Below are 19,288 nucleotides of genomic sequence, written 5' to 3'. Positions count from 1 at the left end.
AATACGAATAGAAACCTGTCCTTTCCAAGCTCCTTTCCTGTCCTTCCCTGGAGAAGGGAAAGGTTACCCACTCCAGTATTCCAGCCTGGAGAATTCCATGGACTATATAGTCCATAAGGTAGCAAAGAGTCAGACATGACTGAGCAACTTTCACTTTTCCCAGCTCTCAGCATCTCTCTGAATTGCAAGTGGAAGACACTAGGATTGCTCTCCTTTGTTCTAAGAAAACACGTCGGTGGCTTTTATTTATTTTGGTTGCGTGGGATCTTAGTTTCAGCATGCATATGGGATCTAGTTCCCTGGCCAGGGATTGTACCCACAACTCCTGCATCACACCGGGAGTGCAGAGTCTTACCCACTGGACCACCAAGGGAAGTCCCTCCCATGGCCCTTCTAATAATGAAATGTAAGGCTAAAGTCTTCTCTAAGATGGAGACATTTGACCTGAACCTCCCAAAAGGAAAAGACGTTAGCCATGGGATAGACTGGTCTCAGCTAAGAAGCATGAAGGAACAACAGAGAGAGTGTTCCAGAAAGTGGTCGGGATCAGAATCCCCGTGTGCAGAGGGGAAGGCACCCGAGGAAATGTTCCTGCAGCAGAACTACTCTGGGGCCAGGTGTCGAGGTGCACAAGGGTGGAGCTGAGGCCCTGGGCAGGGACATGACACATGGCTTCAGAACACGTGGGGCTGCCCCCTTGCCCAGGCTCTGAGGGCTTCTCCACGGGAACCACCTGCCAGATGACCGCAGGCTTCTCCAAAGCATCTTGGCAGAAACAAAGGGGAAGCCCTCGGAGGTCAGAGGAGGCCCTAGCGGCTGTGGTCAGAGTCACACCAACGTGGGCAACTGGGGAGGGGAATCCCCTGCTCTCTCATGTCTCGAGCCTGGGGCCCCCCAGTTACCCTGAGCCCTTTCCTAGATCATGAATTGTAGCTTTATGCAAGGAATGATCAGCCGGCTCCGGTTTGCAAAAGACTTGGCCCCTTTTTGAAAGCAATACAGGAGTATTTATTTTCAGCTAGGCCAACAGTTACCTATAAAACATGCTTGCTGATTTGATAAGCAAGTGTAATGTAGTTATTTATTCATTTGAATTCTTGCATTATTTCTGAAGTCAAGTGTGTTTTCAAAATTTTATTGGCCATTTGTGTGGTATTTTTGTATTGTTTGATCACATTACTCGCCTGCTAAGGAGAGTTTGGGTATTTTTTTTAATATTTTGTATTTATTTATTACTTCTGGCTGTACTAGGTCTTCAATTCTGTGAACAGGCTTTCTTTAGTTGCAGAGAGTGGGGGCTACTCGCTAGTTGCTGTGCGTGAGCTTCTCGTCACAGTGACCTCTCCTGTTGCAGAGCACGGCACTAGAGACAGTGGGCTCCATAGTTGAAGCACACGGGCTTAGTCGCCCCATGGCATGTGGAACCTTCCCCGACTGGGGATCAAACCCGTGTCCCCTGCATTGCAAGGCAGATTCTTAACCACAGGACCACCAGGAAAATCATAGAGTTTTTAAATTTCTTTTTAGCTATAAATCAGGCCTTTATTCTTTCTGATCTATACGTACCTTCTTTTTTAAATAATTTATTTAGATGAAGTCACCTAACAAAACTAACCATTTAAAGAAAACAGTTCTCTGCAATTAAGTACATTCACAAGGTCGTGTGGCCACCAGCGCTACAGACTTCCAAAACAACACTCCAAAGTGCACATTTTTCTATGGCGTTGAAATGGTTTGATCATTTGTCAAAAGAAACTCCATTTTGATTTCTGGGCACAATAAAGGACAGTAATGGTATGGATCTAACAGAAGCTGAAGATATTAAGAAGAGGTGGCAAGAATACACAGAAGAACTATACAAAAAAGATCTTCTCGACCCAGATAATCACCATGGTGTGATCACTGACCTAGAGCCAGACATCCTGGAATGTGAAGTTCAGTGGGCCTTAGGAAGCATCACTACAAACAAAGCTGGTGGAGGTGATGGAACTCCAGTTGAGCTATTTCAAATCCTGAAAGATGATGCTGCGAAAGTGCTGCACTCAATATGCCAGCAAATTTGGAAAACTCAGCAGTGGCCACAGGACTGGAAAAGGTCAGTTTTCATTACAATTCAAAAGGAAGGCAATGCCAAAGAATGTTTAAACTACCACACAATTGCACTCATCTCACACGCTAATAAAATAATCCTCAAAATTCTCCAAGCCAGGGTTCAACAGTATGAGAATGGTGAACTTCCAGATGTAATTCAAGCTGGATTTAGAAAAGGCAGAGGAACCAGAGATTAAATTGCCAACATCTGTTGGATCATCAAAAAGGCAAGAAAGTTCCAGAAAAACATCTACTTCTGCTTTATTGACTATGCCAAAGCCTTTGACTGTGTTCTGTTCAGTTCAGTTCAGTTACTCAGTCCGACTCTCTGTGACCCCATGAACCACAGTGCGCCAGGCCTCCCTGTCCATTACCAACTCCCGGGGTCCACCCAAACCCATGTCCATCAAGTCGGTGATGCCATCCAACCATCTCACCCTCTGTCGTCCCCTTCTCCTGCCCTCAATCTTTCCCAGCATCAGGGTCTTTTCCAATGAGTCAGCTCTTCACATCAGGTGGCCAAAGTATTGGAGTTTCAGCTTCAATATCAGTCCTTCCAATGAACACCCAGGACTAATCTCCTTTAGCATGGACTAGTTGGATCTCCTTGCAGTCCAAGGGACTCTCAAAAGTCTTATCCAACACCACAGTTCAAAAACATCAATTCTTCGGTGCTAAGCTTTCTTTATAGTCCAACTCTCACATCCATACGTGACCATTGGAAAAACCATAGCCTTGACTGGACGGATCTTTGTTGGCAAAGTAATGTCTCTGCTTTTTAACATGCTCTCTAGGTTGGTCATAACTTTCCTTCCAAGGAGTAAGTGTCTTTTAATTTCATGGCTGCAGTCACCATCTGCAGTGATTTTGGAGCCAAAAACAGAAGACCCGCTTCTATTAGGTCCATACCATTTCTGTCCTTTATTGAGCCCATCTTCACATCTTTGACTCTGTTGATCACAGTAAACTGTGGAAAATTCTGAAAGAGATGGGAATACCAGACCACCTGACCTGCCTCTTGAGAAACCTGTATGAAGGTCAGGAAGCAACGTTTAGAACTGGACCTGGAACAACAGACTGGTTCCAAATAGGAAAAGGAGTACGTCAAGGCTGTATATTGTCACCCTGCTCATTTAACTTATATGCAGAGGACATCATGAGAAACGCTGGGCTGGATGAAGCACAAACTGGAATCTAGATTGCTGGGAGAAATATCAATAACCTAAGATATGCAGATGACACCACCCTTATGGCAGAAAGTGAAGAACTAAAGAGCCTCTTGATGAAAGTGAAAGAGGAGAGTAAAAAAAGTTGGCTTAAAGCTCAACATTCAGAAAACTAAGATCATGGCATCCGGTCCCATCAGTTCATGGCAAATAGATGGGAAAACAGTGACAGGCTTTATTTTTCTGGGCTCCAATATCATTGCAGGTAGTGATTTCAGCCTTGAAATGAAAAGACGCTTGCTCCTTGGAAGAAAAGTTATGACCAACCTAGACAGTTTATTACAAAGCAGAGACATTACTTGGCCAACAAAGGTCTGTCTAGTCAAAACTATGGTTTTTCCAGTGGTCATATATGGATGTGAGAGTTGGACTATAAAGAAAGCTGAGCACTGAAGAATTGATGCTTTGAACTGTGGTGTTGACAAAGACTCTTGAGAGTCTCTTGGACAACAAGGAGTTCCAACCAGTCCATCCTAAAGGAGATCAGTCCTGAATATTCACTGGAAGGTGAATGAATGAATGGATCATTCATGGAAGGTGAATGAATCAGCTTCACTGATGCTGAAGCTGAAACTCCAAGACTCTGGCCACCTGATTCGATATCTGACTAATTGGAAAAGACCCTGATGCTGGGAAAGATTGAAGGCAGGAGGAGAAGGGGATAACAGAGGATGAGATGGTTGTATGGCATCACCCACTTAATGGACATGAGTTGAGTAATCTCCGGGAGTTGGCAATGGACAGGGAGACCTGGAGTGCTGCAATCCATGGGGTCCCAAAGAGTCAGACACAACTGAGCAACTGAACTGAGCTGAACTGAACTGAACCTCCAGTAATTTACAAATATAAGTTGATAATTATGTATTGTAGTACAGAATATTCTCTATTATTAAATGGGATTGCAATTCACACATAAATGTAAGTCAAGCACCAGGTAAAGATTCACGGGGCTCAGAAAGTACATCCACTGTAATCTGGTTTTTCAATATCTAAATACAACTCTTTTTTTTTTTTTTTTTTTTTTTCAAAAAATAAAATGATAGGTATCAAGGTAACAAAAATGCTATTTTCTTCCCTTCTTATGCCAAACGTTTCTTCATACATTTTTGCTTATTAATGTCTTAATTAAAATTTCTTAGAACCCAGAATTTCTAGTTCATGCTCTGTGCTTCCTGAAACGAGTCTAGTTAAGCTCATCAGCCCCTGCCCTGTTCCCATAGCTGCTGCCAACCGTCTAGCGTGTTAAAGTAATCAGCAGATGTTCAAGAAGGGTGGTGAGGGCCTTTGGGATTTATTTCAGGGTTTCTTTCTGAGGAAAAAAAAAATCATTTTAAAAGAGAATTCCGGTGTGAACAAGTGATTGGAAGTCTTTCAAAGTTGTAAATATTAAAGCAAAACCAAACAATCTCACGAAACTCACGTTTTTATTTTCTAAAGTAGCTCTGGGCCCTCTTCCACACACGTCAAGAGGGCATCTAGGGACACTTGCCTTAGGTCAGAGGTCAACACACCTTTTCTGTAAAGAGTCAGATAGTAAATATGCAGGCTCAGCATAGCCCACACATTGCTGTCACACACTCTTTGTTGTGGTTTATAACATGCCTTCAGAAAAAAAATGTAGAACCATTCTTAGCTCTGGGCAGATTCTGTCCAGTAGCTATCCTGTGCTGACTCCTGGTTTAGGGTCCAGGGAAAAGACAGTGCACAGAGATGGGAGAATGTACTTCTTTTTTTTTTACTTTTTATTTTAAATGTCCGTATAGCCAATTTAAAATGTTGTGGTAGTTTCAGGCGGACAGCAAAGGGACTTAGCCACAGGAAGAAGGTATTCGAACCTGGGCCAGCATGGACAGAGGAGCCCAGCAAGTTACAGACCATGGGGTGGCAAAGAGTCAGACATGACTTACCAACTAAACAACAGCAACAAACAAGCCTCTTAGCTCTGTGTCCTCTTGATCCAGCTTCACCTGTTCCCTCAACAGACAAGCAGAGGATTTGGACTGGAAACTTCTCAGGCTCATTCGAGGATTCTGTGAGTGCCCCCAGATAACCTTGCTCAAGATATATCCTGCTGTTGCCATGAACCACCCCTGTGTTCCTTCCAGGCCACAGCATCATTCAAAACCTCAGCCTGTCCTCTCCTCCTCAGGCAGCACTCCCTGGAGCCAAATGCTCGAGGGAAGACAGAACACAAAAGAACCACGTCTCCCCAGGAAGACACAGGGCCACCTGAAAGAAAGCCAGCCACTCACCTGAGACAGGACGCCCTGTTTCTTGCAGCTGGACCCTCCGATGAGGACCATGTTGGGCATGACTGGTCTGGGATACTCGAACACAAAGTCGTATCTTAACAGCCAAATGGAGGCCTTCCGAAACAAGGCCGGCAAGTGCACCTGTCTCCCAAGGACTTCCCCCGCCAGGTCTTCGTACTTGGAATACAGCGCGTAGAGCAGAATGTTCTCCAGGTAGTTCACCAGGAAATTGCCCACCCTTTGGAGGAAGGTCATGTGGTCTGAGAACTGAGTGTAGTACCTGGGGACATAGGACAAGGGGCTTGGAGTCCTGGTGAATGTGTTCTCCAGGGCACAGGGGAAGCCCCTGAAGAGATACACAGAGGGCAGGTTCAGGTACTCGGCCAGGATCACCCCGCAAGGTAAGGCCGGGTCTGTGAACAGGGCATCGAACTTGCTCTCCCGGAGGAAGCGCAGGGTGTCCGAGTGCCTCAGGAGACTCTGGCAGTTGAGAAAGTACATATTGATGACAATCATGTTGTTCCTATACTCCACCATAGGGGCAGTCACCAACCAGCGTGGAGAAAAGTGGTGTCTCCCGAAGGAGCGGTAACGGGCTTGCAGCTCCTCCTGGTCGTAGGGCACTGGGTGGATTTTCCTTGTGTAGTGCTTGGACTCTTGGAGGAGCAGGTTGACTTCAGGCACCACCACCATGATCTCATGCCCTTTCTCGCTGAGATGCTCAACGATGTCCTTCATGCTGAGCCAGTGGCTTCCATCCTGAGGGACCACCAGCAGCCTGTCCCCCAGGGTGAAGCCCCAAAGTGCTAAGAAGAAAACCGCCACGGAAACTCTCCAAAGAAGGCAAGCCATGCTGCAGGAGAATTGGCAGGTAGCAACAAGAATAATTTACAGGCTCCAAACTGCCAAGCTCTGGGAGAATTTTTTTTTTTCCTTCAACAAATCCCTGCCCTTCACAGACCCAGCCTACCTCTCCTTGCCCTGAACCGCCCTATTACATGAAGGAATCTAAATTAATGTTTAACCACTTTCAAGCACATGGCTAACTTGCAAAGACCAGGCCCCTTACCAGCGTTCATCTGAGCCTCTCGATTTATTTTTGTTTTTCTCTGCATCCCCAATAATGGGTCTGTCCCACTCCCACTGGGGGACATCTCGGAAGGTTCCGGGGGCTGGTTTCAGCCCTCCATCCTGAGCAGTCCACACTCCGGATTCTGCAGCATCCGTGACCATGTCCATGGACAAATATCTATCAAGGCTTCCCCACTTGTCAACCTTTCTCATTCCCAAATGCAAGGTGAACAGATGCCAAGTTCAGACATCTGAACAACACAGCAGAGCTGGTCACTCCAAATCCTGGTTACCTGGTTACCACAGTGATGGCTGGATTCAAGGGGGGATGCAGAAAGCTACCCTAGCAGAGAGTCTGACCTTCCTCCCACCCCACTTCTCCTGGTCTCACCACTGCGCCTGGGGGCTCTCTGTTATACCAGAAGACAAAAAGAATCCCAACAAGGGGCTTTCCTGGTGGCTCCATAGTCAAGCATCCACCTGCCAATACAGGAGACCGGGGTTTGATCCCTGGCCCGGGAAGATCCCACATCCCACAACTACTGAAGCCTTCCTGCCCTAGAGCCCACACTCTGCAACAAGAGAAACCTCCATGATGAGAAGCCGGCAGAACACTAGAGAGTAACCCCCGCCTGCCACAACTAGAGATAAAAAGCCCCGCAGCAACGAACACAGCAGCACAGCCAAAAATAAATAAATTAAATTATTTTTAAAAGTAATCCCAACAGATATGTGCTCAAAGACCACAACATCCACTCAGACTGTGGTTAAGAACAGAAATTCTAAAGTCTGTAGCCTCCCCTTCCTCACCCTCTCCCCACCCCAGCAGCACAACCCACTGCTCTGCACCTGAATTACCGCATCTGCCACAGAGTGTTCCATCTAGAATTAGTGAGTTAATCCGCTAATCCGAGAGTGTGGGCACCAGGGCAGGTCCCTCAGAGGGGCTTCCTCTGGCTCTGATCAGGCAGCCGGGTTCTGTGTGGATGAACTGAAAAGCCCTCTGCTGGGCAAAAGCAAATCCTCAGATTGTCTCAAGGGGGACTTCCCTAGTGGTCCAGGGGTTGGGAGTCTGCCTGGCAATGCAGGGATGCGGGCCTGAGCCCTGGTCTGGGAACTAGGATCCCAAATAACTTTGTTGTTATTGCTGCTCAGTTGCTAAGTTTTGTCCTACCCTTTGTGACTTCACGGACTGTAGCACATCAGGCTCCTCTGTCCTCTACTATCTCCCAGAGCTTGCTAAAATTCATGTCCATTGAGTCGGTGATGCCATCCAACCATCTCATCCTCTGCTGCCCTCTTCTTCTGCCTTCAATCTTTCCCTGCATCAGGGTCTTTTCCAATGAGTTGGCTCTTTCCATCAGGGGACCAAAGTACTGGAGCTTCAGCATCAGTCCTTCCAGTGAATATTCAGGACTGATTTTCTTTAGAATTGACTGGTTTGATCTCCTTGCAATCCAAGGGACTCTCAAGAGTCTTCTCCAGCACCACGATTCAAAAGCATCAATTCTTTGGCGCTCAGCCTTCTTTATGGCCCAACTCTCACATCTATACATGACCACTAGGAAAACCACAGCTTTGGCTAGACAGATCTTTGTCGGCAAAGTGATGTTTCTGCTTTTTAATACGCTGTCTAGGTTTGTCCAGATGGCATGCCACGGAGCAACTGGGGCTGCATGCCACAACTAGAGAGTGTGTGCAACAAAGATCATGGATTCTGTAACTAAGACCCAAGGCAGCCTAATAATTAACTAATTTTAAGATAAAATCTCAAGGAATGAAAGTCCTAAGTTGTGCACTGCGAATGGAAAGAGGATAGGAGGAATAAAAGAGGCAGGAGAGAAAGTGGAAAAATGTAAAAGAGGAGAGAATGTAGAAATATAAAACAAAGGGAAAGCAGCAGGTGACAGGGATTTGATGGTGACTCAACCAGCCAGCATTTGAAACAAAAATGTGTCTCTAGCATTGGACCCCAGACACCACAGAACACTTTCTTGGCTTAGAAAACAATTTCCCATTGGCTTAGGGAATTTCCCACTAATAAGGGTCCCTGAAGCAAAGACTGCACAGTAGGTGGCCTAAACTGCAGAAATTTACTACCAGGGTTCTGGAGACTGAATGCCTGAGATCAAGGCATGGGCCAGGCGGATTTCTTCTGGAGGCTTTCAGGAATGGTCTGCTCCAGGTTCCCTTCTAACCTCTGATGACTTACCCTTTTTTATAAGGACATTGTTGTTGTCATTTAGTTGCTAAGCTCTATCCAAATCTTTTGTGACCTCATGGACTGTATGTAGCCCACCAGTCTGCTCTATCCATGGAATTTCCCAGGCAAGAATACAGGAGTGGGGTGTCATTTCCTTCTCCAGGGGATCTTCCTGACCCAGGAATTGAATACACACCTCCTGCATTGGCAGACAGATTCTTTACCACTGTGCCACCTGGGAAATCCCGTGGGGGTTATGTCTACCCAAGTGATCTATTAGTATTACCAACTCAATAAACACGAATCTGAGCAAACTCCAGGAGTCAGTGGAGGACAGAGGAGCCTGTCTTGCCACAGCCCATGGGGTCAGAAAGAGTTGGAAAGGACTTGGCGACTGAACAACAACAACAAAATGATCTGTTTTAGAAATTAAAATCACTTTAAAAAATGCTTCCTCATTAACTGATTTAAGATAATAAGAATAAGTCCATTGTGGGTTAGGATAAATAGCATATTAAAGAAAAATAGCTGCATTTCCCAAAACAAACAAGCAAAAAAATAGAAGAGTGACACTATTTAAATTTTTTTTTTTTTTTTGCAAGTGACAGTTTACAGATTTAAACAATTACAGATAATAGTGTCACTGACCAGCTTCCTCTCCCAAAAGAGTCAATGTTCTTTAGGTGTTCTACTGCATGTGTGCAAGTCCCCGTGGGAGCTAGCACACCTGGAGTATGAGTCAGAAAACCAGGGAGTGACTTCCAGCCCTCCCATCCATCAGTCCAGGATGTGACGTGGCTCTTGATTTTCATGTTAGCGCTGCCTGATTTACTGCTGAGTAGAGAGAGTCCAGGAGATAACGGGTGTGAGAGGCAGGCTTTCCAAGCAAGAGGTGGTTCCTAGCAGAACTCAAACAGACTCACCCAGGACTAGTCACGCACAACTCAACTGGCACGCAAGGGCCTGTCCTAACCTAGCCCCGCGGGCTCAGGAAGCATGCCAGGACTCAGGAAAAGAGAAGAAGCCCGAGAAACGGCATGGAAGGGGCTGTTGCAAGCGCAACGCTGGTCCCAGGAACCCAGCCAAATCACAAATTCATTGCAACATCCCAGGGAGAAGAGTGCCAGCAGGATTTCCCACTCACAGTGAGCAGAGTCAGGAAAGGAGAGCATCCTGGTGTGTGTCCATCAAGGTGGCACGGAGACCCTGATGGTCCCAAGGGGAGCAGAGTGAGTGAGAGTCCACCCTCCAGGGCAGGCAGGACCCCCGCAGGTTCAAGGTAATTCAAGGTAATTCAAGGGTCAACCTTTCTAAAGCAAGAACAGTGCTTCCAGAGGGAGGAAGACTGAAGAAAGTGTGTGGAGGTGGACGCAGAAAGATGCCCTGCAAGCCTCAGGCTCCTCAGCCCAGTCCCCATCCTTCGGAGGACCACTCTGGGCCCTTCCTAGCAGAGCTCTGCTCTGGTCTCTGAGTTGCTGGACAGGAGGCTTGGCTATGGGGCGTGTTCTTATTCCCAGCAGGCCCAAAGGGTCATACAAGGAGACAGGAGATGAAAGAAAGAAACGAACACCACTTTGTAAAATGTCACCAGAGAGATAGCCTTGCAAACTAAGAAGGGAGTGTGGAGAAGACTGTTTCTGTTAATAAGAATGATGTGTGTGTATGCATGTGCATGTGTACGAACAAGACAACAGGAAGAAGAATCTAGAGTGTCTGCTAGTCACAGCAGGGGAGACTGGTGAGCCACCCTGGAGGGTCAGGCCTGCTCTGGGTAGTCCCGTGGGATGCTCTGTGTCCTGGGGCATCACTGAGTATCAAGGTGGAAAGCCAACCTTTTCTCGGGGTCTCCTGAAGACCCAACCCCTGAGTTTAGGGCATGTATCCACAGTGGACTTCAGTCCATAGGGTGGCAAATATTGGACGCAAATGAGCGTCTAAGCACAGCATGGTACAGCATCCCTGTGCAGAAGGGGCAGATCCTGGGATGGAAGCTGAGATGTCCCTAAAATTAAATGGAGGACACCTGGCATTTTGAGTAGAGGGGAGGTGAAAAGGTCTCTGTATGTGGAGGTGGCGATGTCATGATAGAAGGAAGATGATTAGAAAGGTTGACCCTTGAATTACCTGCAGCTCATGATAAAGAGGGGTTGGAGCTACAAGATTTTAAAGGTCCTGCCAAGTGTTTGAGGCCTGAAAAAGACATTTACTAAATCCAGAATCTAAAAAGAGCAAAATCAAATTAATAAAAAGCTATACAAATATAACCTCAGGTCAGTTGGTCCACTGTGTTTCAGCTCATCAAGCGACATTGACAGAATATGTGCTGCGGGATAAGGGGGGCAATTTAATCCATTTGCTAGGCTGTGGGGTGGAGACCCCTAAAGTCAGAGTGCTGTGGGCCCAGGTCTTGGAACAGGTCCCAAAGGGTCAAGTCTGAATCACCCATGGATAGGCCAGCCTGATGTCTCTGGTGGGCACACATCTTTCCATAGGGACCTTGTCTGTGACTTCTGGGGTGGGGGTGGGGGGAGTATGTGTGGCATCAGTGTGGGTGGTGGCCCCAGGAGCCAGCAGTAATGAGGAAGGGGAGGGGGCACAGGTCACTCAGCAGCCATGACAGAGGACTACTCAGAAGAGACAGGAAACTGGACTTCCACTTCCTGCATCTGCTAGAGTAAGGAGACCTCAAAGACATGGGTGAAGAGGGAAGAACGTGCCTGGGTTTCAGCGTGAGATGCCTCATGATATTTGGGTTTGGGCTGCAGGGCGTGGCACAATCTCTCCCCACCTCTTCCTAAGGTCACTCATCTGGCAAGACCCCCCAGAGTCAGTTCTCTTTGTACCCTCTGCTCTTCACATGCTTTTCATCATTTGTAACTGATCAATACCTGCTCCCCATTGGACGGCAGCTTCCAGCAGGCAGTCATGTTCATTTGTTGGTGCCACGTCCCCAGCTCTTAACCAGGTACATAGAAGACTCTCAATAGATACCTGTTCAATGAAGGATCTTTTATGAAACCAAAAAAGTGCCAACTGCATGTTATTCTGTAGTACCAAAAAGCCAACAAATGTCATGTCCACTGTGAGATTAGAGAGCCATGAGGGTTAAATAATTCACAGATGGTTCCCAACAAGAGGAGAACATTGGCATCTGATCATGTTTCAAAGATTGTGACGGTTGGAGATCATTGTCCTGGGAAATGCCTAGCATCACCCAGTTTCGGGGTTACAGCTGTCACCAATTCTTTGCCACACACTAGGTACTCTACATGCATTATCATATTTGGTCTGGAAGAGAGTTCTGTGTGCTGGTGCTATTTTATCCATGTGCGTGCGTGCGTGCTAAGTCAATTCTGTTGTATCTGACTCTTTGCGACCCTATGGACTGTAGCCCGCAGGCTGCTCTGTCCATGGGATTCCCCAGGCAAGAGTACTGGAGTGGGTCGCCATTTCCTCCTCCACGGGATCTTCCCGACCCAGGGATCGAACCCATGTCTCTTACATCTCCTGCATTGGCAGGCGGGCTCTTTACAGCTGGCATCACCTGGGAACCACAACTGACTGAGCAGGTGCAACACATACTCAGCAGCAGCTCTTCATTACCCAGAGGGCAGGGAAGAACACTGGTTTATAGCTACGGAGAAGACGGTAGTGAGAGAGGGCCAGGGGAACCCGGGCTCTCCAACCACATCCTCTGTGTTCCCAGCTCTTGTTCTATGTACCTCTGGGCAAAGCTTCACTGCCTCTCTTTACTGAAAGCACCATGTCTGAGTCAGACATTAGGATGCCCTTTCTTGTTGCCCGCTGTGTGGCAGGATTCATGATGAGAAAGTGATATAGGAAAACATGGGTGGAAGGGAGGTAGAGAAGATGGATGTAATAGAGATAGGAAGAAACAGGGTGCTGCAGGGAAGAGGGAGGCAGGAGACGGTAAAGGAGAAAGTGTTGCAGGGAAGAAGTCAGTTCCGACTGCATGTTGGAGCTGTTTCTTGGACTTGCTTTTCATTGCTTTTGTTATTATAATCATACTTCATAGCTTGCCTCAGAGAATCCTGCCCCTCTGCCTGACTGTCAAGCTAAAGTGCCTTGGTTCAGAACCCTGTCCACCTGTGGATGGCAGGAAGGGGGAAATGAACACATCCCCTGCCTGAGGCTTGCCATTCTAGGAGATGTTTGCAAGATTAATGGCCTTTTTGCTTTGCTTCCTCGCCTTCCCCCCATCTCTGATCTGTAAGAGAAACTAGCATCCAGACCCTGATAAGACGGTTATTTTGAGGCACTAGTCTGCCATCTTCTCAGCCAGCTGGCTTTCCAAGTAAAGTCTCTTCCTTGCCGCAAACCTCATCTCTCGGATTCATTGGCCTATCGTGCAGTGGTGAGCAGGGTGAGCTCGGACTCAGGAACCAGAGGGATCATGAGTGACCTCTTGAGTTACGCCTACATATCTATCAGCTGACCTCAGCTGAGGTTCTCATGCTCTTGAAGATCTGCATTGAGTCCAACAACCACTCAGCCTTCTGCTGAGATCTGCATTGAGTCCAACAACCACTCAGCCTTCTGCTGAGAGCCCCTGGCCCTTCCCAAGCAGAGTGCTGCCTCCCGACTCCAGTTTGCAGCTTCTGGACTTGCCTTAAGTCTTCAGGATATTCCTTTATTTCAGATCAGACATAGGATCCTGTTCCTTGGTGCCACTCACCTGACCAGAGCAACTCTAAATGCCAGGCTGTTTCATGTACCAAAACATCTATGAAGGCCAAGGGTCTCTAAGGTAGAGCTTAGGGGTCAACACAGCACAAAGAAAACTACTTGAGGCCACATAGAAAACCCTCTTGTTCCTGAAAGTTCTCTCAGCCACTGGCGAGCTCTCACTTGTCACATAACCCTTGACTAGTCTCCTCCGCCCCCTTTCCTAACACTGAGAAGCCTAGAAGAGTAGATGTGAATTTTTTTAGTGTTGTTTTTTTTTTTTGGCTATGCTGCACAGCATGTGGAATCTTAGTTCCTGGACCAGGGATCAAATCTGTGCCCCTGCATTGGAAGCTCAGAGTCTTAACCACTGAACCACCAGGGAAGTACATAGATATCCATTTTTGAAAAGCAGTTTGACAGAAACCTAGGATATAGGCAAGCATTTTCACTTATCCTGTCCTGCAAGGCTCAATGTACTCGTAATGGGAGTGGTAAAAGCCTCAGGCTGACATGAAACAAGTGACTTTCTTCCTCTTAACATAACTTTTTGGGACATTTTCACATCCTTCTACTCCAACTGTGTTTTCATTCAACCAGCAAATTTGCTCCCGGTACCAGACCAGATGCTAGAGATATAGCAACAGGAAAGGCAAATATGGTTCCTGCCTGGAGCTTACAGCACAGGGAGGTGTAACAGACCCTACAGGATTGCCAGAAAACTCATTAATTGCCGTTGGATTATCAATTTTTTAAGGGTGATATCTGGCCCCATGAGAGCCTATAACTAGAGTCTATGACTTTACATGGGGATCATGGAGAGTTTCCCCCAAAAAACATCATTGAAACCAAACAAAAAAAAGGCTAAGAATTTAGCCTGGCTGTTAATGGGAGAAAGAGGATTCCAGAGAGAGGAACAGCAGGTATGAGGGCGCCAAAGTGGAACAGTGTGAAAGGCTGGAAGCAGGCAGTGGGGTTGGAACATAAAAGAGGAGAAGGGTGTGGCTGGCAGGGCGGGCAGGGACTAGAAGACACAGAGCTCTGTCAACTGCACCAAGGATGTCTCGGGTCCGCAATTTCAAGCCAAAAGATTGGAGGTGAAAACTTGTCCAACTTCATCCCCTACTTGTCACCTGGTCCAAGTTCCCTCAGGACCTTGGAAAGCCACAGCAGACACGGGAGAGCATGACTCTGCATTCAGACCAAAGTCAAAATCACTCACAGTAGAGCAGTCGGATGGCAGTAGGCTGCCATCTGCAGTGATGCAATACCAACCACACAGTGCTACGGATGCCACGTGCTTGTCCAAAGAGGGGAACCGGGATCGATCAAACCTACACTAAATTTCAGTTTACAGGAACGCGTTAATCACGACCACAGGACAGCCATCAGACAAACCAGAACGTGAAACATTCTACGGGACACTGATCCAGTTACTACAACAAGCAGTTGCTAAAAGGGAGGGGACAGGTACAGATAGTTAGAAGAAATGAGCCAATGTGGGAAACACGTGTGTATCCTGATTCAAACCAATCCACTGTTAAAAGACATTTTTTTTCCACTTTAAAAAATTCACCATCTTAATCATTTCAAAGTGCACAGGAAAAATACATGATGTCCATAAGTCTTTTCATGAAAATTTGCTTTTGTAGTTATGCTATATCCAAGGATCTTGGTTAAAGGGTCTTCTTCTATCAGAATTCTCTCTGATAATTATGCTTACTTTATATTTGTACTTAAAAATATATGTTTTTAATTTTATATGTACCATATTATATATAATTTATATAATGTAAATAAATTTACAATATATAAATTTTAAAATATCTATATATTGCCTTTCAGATATGTGAAACCTTTCAAATACATGTAATCCCTTAATAGATATAGAAAACCATTTATTTTATAGATATATTGAGTTGGCCAAAAAGTTCATTTTGAGTTTTTTAGAAAAAGACTTTACAGAAAAACCCAGATGAACTTTTGGCCAACCCAGTATAGACATATGTAACCAAACATATAAAGCCTTATATGGTTCAACATGTTTTATAGTTCTCTATCTGTAATAGGTAGATATAAAATCCATATGGCTTTACATATCCGTACACCCCTCTGGGTGCCCTATGAACCACAATGGACTGGGCAAGGTTTCAGGATGGTGCAGTACCCCACCCTCAGATAGAGGGTGCAGATGGTGCTGGGTGGTGCCTGGGATTGCCACAGAAGCTGGGCAAAGGGGAAAGGCCCAGCCTCTCAGAACCCTGCAGTTTGGGCCCATAGCTGACCAGAAGGACTCAGGTTATCTCCCTAATGTTTTAAATTTAAATGGATTCCTACTCTGAGTAACCTTGCCTTGTACCAGTAGCATCTACTTACTCTAATATATTTCTTATCAACAAGTGATGCAGTGTTGTTTGGAGGGTGAGGAGAGCATTATAACATATTTAAAACTCACATTTTCCTGCTAGACTCCCGCCTTCTTCCTCACTTGTCTCACCACTGACTTCACCCTGGGGAGCCCAGCAATCTTGTCCCCCACTTCAAAAGATACTGAAAAATCTGAGTGGCCTGATTTTGTATGGCCCATGAACTAAGAATGGTTGTTACATTTTTAAAGAGTTATAAATAATCAAAGAAGGAAGTCCTTGGCTGTCCAGTTGTTAGGACACTGAGTTTTTACTGCCAAGAGCCCTAGTCAGGGAACTAAGATCCCAGAAGCTGCCCAGGCAAGAAAACAAAGACTCTGGCTTACAGAGATAAGAGCAAGAAGTCAGAAATATATGCAGGTAAAGAAATTAAGGATGTTTAATACAGTCTTGCTTATAAAAGAAAAAGTGGGGAAAACCACCAATATCTACCAGTATTGGTTAGCTAAATAAACTATGATGCATTCAAAGTAAAGAATTTTATGCGACTATTTAAAAGAGTGTGACAGGGACTTCCCTGGTGGTCCAGTGGTTAAGAATCTGCCTTTCAATGCAGGGGATGCGTGTTCCACCCCTGGTTTGGGAACTAAGATCCCACACAATACAGAGGAACTAAGTCAGCATGCCACAACTACTTAGCCTGTGAGCCACAGACAGAGAGCCCTTGAGCAGTAATTCAAGATCCTGCATGACGCATTGAAAATACCACATGCTGCAGCTAAGACCCGATGCAGCAAAATAATAAATAAATATATTAAAAAATAAAAAGGATGACACATTTGCGTATATACTGACTGAGAAGATGTACACAATTGGCAAGTGAAAAAAGGAAGATAAGGAATTATATGTCCTGTCTGATAGTATATTGTATTTTAATAAATGTCTATGAGAAGTTACATGAGATTCATGCACTTATATAAAATAATTTCAGAAAAACTGGAAGAGATGCATACAAAACTACTAAAAGCATTTTCCTATAGGGGGTAGCACTGGGTCAACAAAAGGGAAGTTTCATTTCTTACTGGATTTTTTTAGCATTTTTTTCAAAAACAGTATTTACAAATGCAGCCTAGAAATTATAAACAATCACATCAATCATATACACGTACTTAGCAAAGAAGGAGCTTTGTAAAATTTGATAATGCACAATTAAATGAACTGGCACAAAATACTTTGTTCAACCGGAAAGAAATTACAAATGCTAAGGATATAAATGACAAACCAGTTTACTAAGGCATCTTTTTTTAAAATGTCCAAAGCCACATTAATTGTCAATATGCTAAAGAAGTAACTTACCTCTGACAGTGGCTTTTGATTCAACTCCTGACAGTTGATGCCACCAATGAAGACCATGTTGGGCATCACTGGTCTGGGATAGTCCAAAACAAAGTCATTTCGTAACAACCAAATTGATGTTTGACTGAAGAGCTCAGACGTTGTGACAGGCATCTGGAGAATCTCAGAGGCAATTTCTTCAACATTTTTGTAAAAATAGCGGCAAAATAAACGTTCCTCTAAGTACCGGATAAGATTCCACACTCTCTGCTCAAAAGTCATGGCATCAGAGAATGCCAAAATAGCTCTCGGAACATAAGAAAGGGCCATGGGACTCTGAGTGCCTTCTTCAAAATAATGGCAGAAAACTCCTCTGGTGAAGATCACAGGTGGAAGTGAGAGATACTTGGCTATAATCAAACCACACATATCAAAAGGATCTAGAAACACTGCATCAAAAGAACTCTCTTCTAAGTATTTTACTAATTTTTTGTCCTCAAACAAGCTCTTACAACGTGAAAAAAAGTAATCAAAAATTGTGTTGGCTGAGCCCATTAACATAGGAAGTAGACTCTGTGGCCGAACTTTCCACTGAAAATCAGAGAACTTCCGGAACTCCACGTTCAAATCCTCCAGAGTGTAAGCCGTATGATAAGTCTTTACCGTAATATTGGATGAATTGCTCAGGTGCCAACTCACCTCTGGTATGACTAGGACCACCTCATGCCCCCTTTGGGAGAGTTTCTCCACCACTGAACGCATGGTAAACCAGTGGCTCCCATCCATGGGTACCACCAGCAGCTTGCCTGCCTCGGCGAAGCCTGGTGTCAGCAGCAGACACACACACAGAGGAAAGAAGCCCATTAACATTGCAGGAGCCATCGGATAACTGCAGCCCAGACCAATCCAGCTGCCTGGCTTCTAAGCTCAGGTAGCGTGAGCAGCAGAAGCTCAGGAATAAAAGCCGTCTCAAGAGAGGGCGTGCATTTAGACACTCATTAAAAAAAATAAAAAGTGACATTCATTGCCAATGATTTACTCAGAAGAAAGATAATGAGTGTGGAGCATTTGCTGAAACAGATAGTAGTATGCTTTCCAGATGAGATAGCTTTTGATCTTTGCCATGGGCAGCAGCATTGTCCTGCAATTCCCTTTCAGAAACAGACTTCTTAAGCAATGCTTTTGGAATCTGATGACTCAGAAAGGTAAAAGGAAAGTAAATTTCAATCAAATTGGTTTTGCAACTTGTCCCAAAGGAAAATTTGGATTTTTATCTCCAGATTACCAAAGATTCTTTGCCCAGAAAGTGATTGGCATCCCAGATTCCAAGGAAAGATCTGAAGCCCCTTGCCACTGACCTCCTCCCTGGCAGTGAACTTGAGGTTGACAGGAGTCTCTACTATGACTGATGTTACTGAAATCAACTTAAAAACACAATTAAATTTATATACACATATTAGTCTGGCTAAAATTATGAATGCTGACCATACTGCATGTTGGTGAACACACGGAAAAGCTGGACCTCTCATAGACTGCTGGCGAGACTATACAGTAGTTTGGCAGATTCTTAAAAAGATAAATACATCGAACGCCATATAACCCAGCAGATAAATATATTGAATGCCGTATAACCTATCATTCATAGGTATTTATCCATGAGAAAAGAAGGCATACCATTACCAGTAAAACTGGGTGTGCCTCCTGGTAAGTGTTGAGCCAAAAGATACAACCAGGCCAAGATCATAAGAAAGAAGGATTTATTACTTGCAGCAAGTAATGAGAAAACTGGAGATTTTGCCCAAAACTGTGTCTCCCCAACAGCCAAACTGGGGAAGCTTCAAGCTAAAGGTACATGCATATTCACAAAGGGGCACGAGCAGAGAATTTAGCATAGAATTGAAGCCAAGGTCAACACTCTTAGTTGACTGATGTCAGGAGAGGTCAACATGGTCATTCCTTACTCCACGTGGTGGGGACCTTGGCTCCTTCAGAACTCAGAGATAAGTATCAGAATGTTCTGTCTACCCCTTGAGGAAGAACATGGAGTGTTTTATGGTT

At 45.2% G+C, this 19,288-nt stretch overlaps 1 protein-coding gene across 2 annotated transcripts in view; it reads right to left on the bottom strand.

Moving 5' to 3' along the window:
• Positions 1–18,167, bottom strand: part of LOC102392295 (UDP-glucuronosyltransferase 1-6) — a 143,562-nt gene extending 125,395 nt beyond the window's left edge. The window contains exon 1 of one of the 2 annotated variants that reach the window (XM_044945320.1): positions 17,252–18,167. In XM_044945320.1, the coding sequence (XP_044801255.1) occupies positions 17,252–18,112 (861 nt within the window). In that variant the 5' untranslated portion in view covers positions 18,113–18,167. Of the gene's footprint in view, positions 1–5,569; positions 6,496–17,251 lie in introns of those variants that run through there. The other variant, XM_025289188.2, reaches the window with a different exon arrangement.
• Positions 18,168–19,288: the final 1,121 nt, after the last annotated feature.

This window comes from Bubalus bubalis, chromosome 6, assembly GCF_019923935.1.
Source record: "Bubalus bubalis isolate 160015118507 breed Murrah chromosome 6, NDDB_SH_1, whole genome shotgun sequence".
Lineage (NCBI taxonomy): Eukaryota > Metazoa > Chordata > Mammalia > Artiodactyla > Bovidae > Bubalus > Bubalus bubalis.
This window is presented reverse-complemented; position numbering and strand designations above follow the sequence as displayed.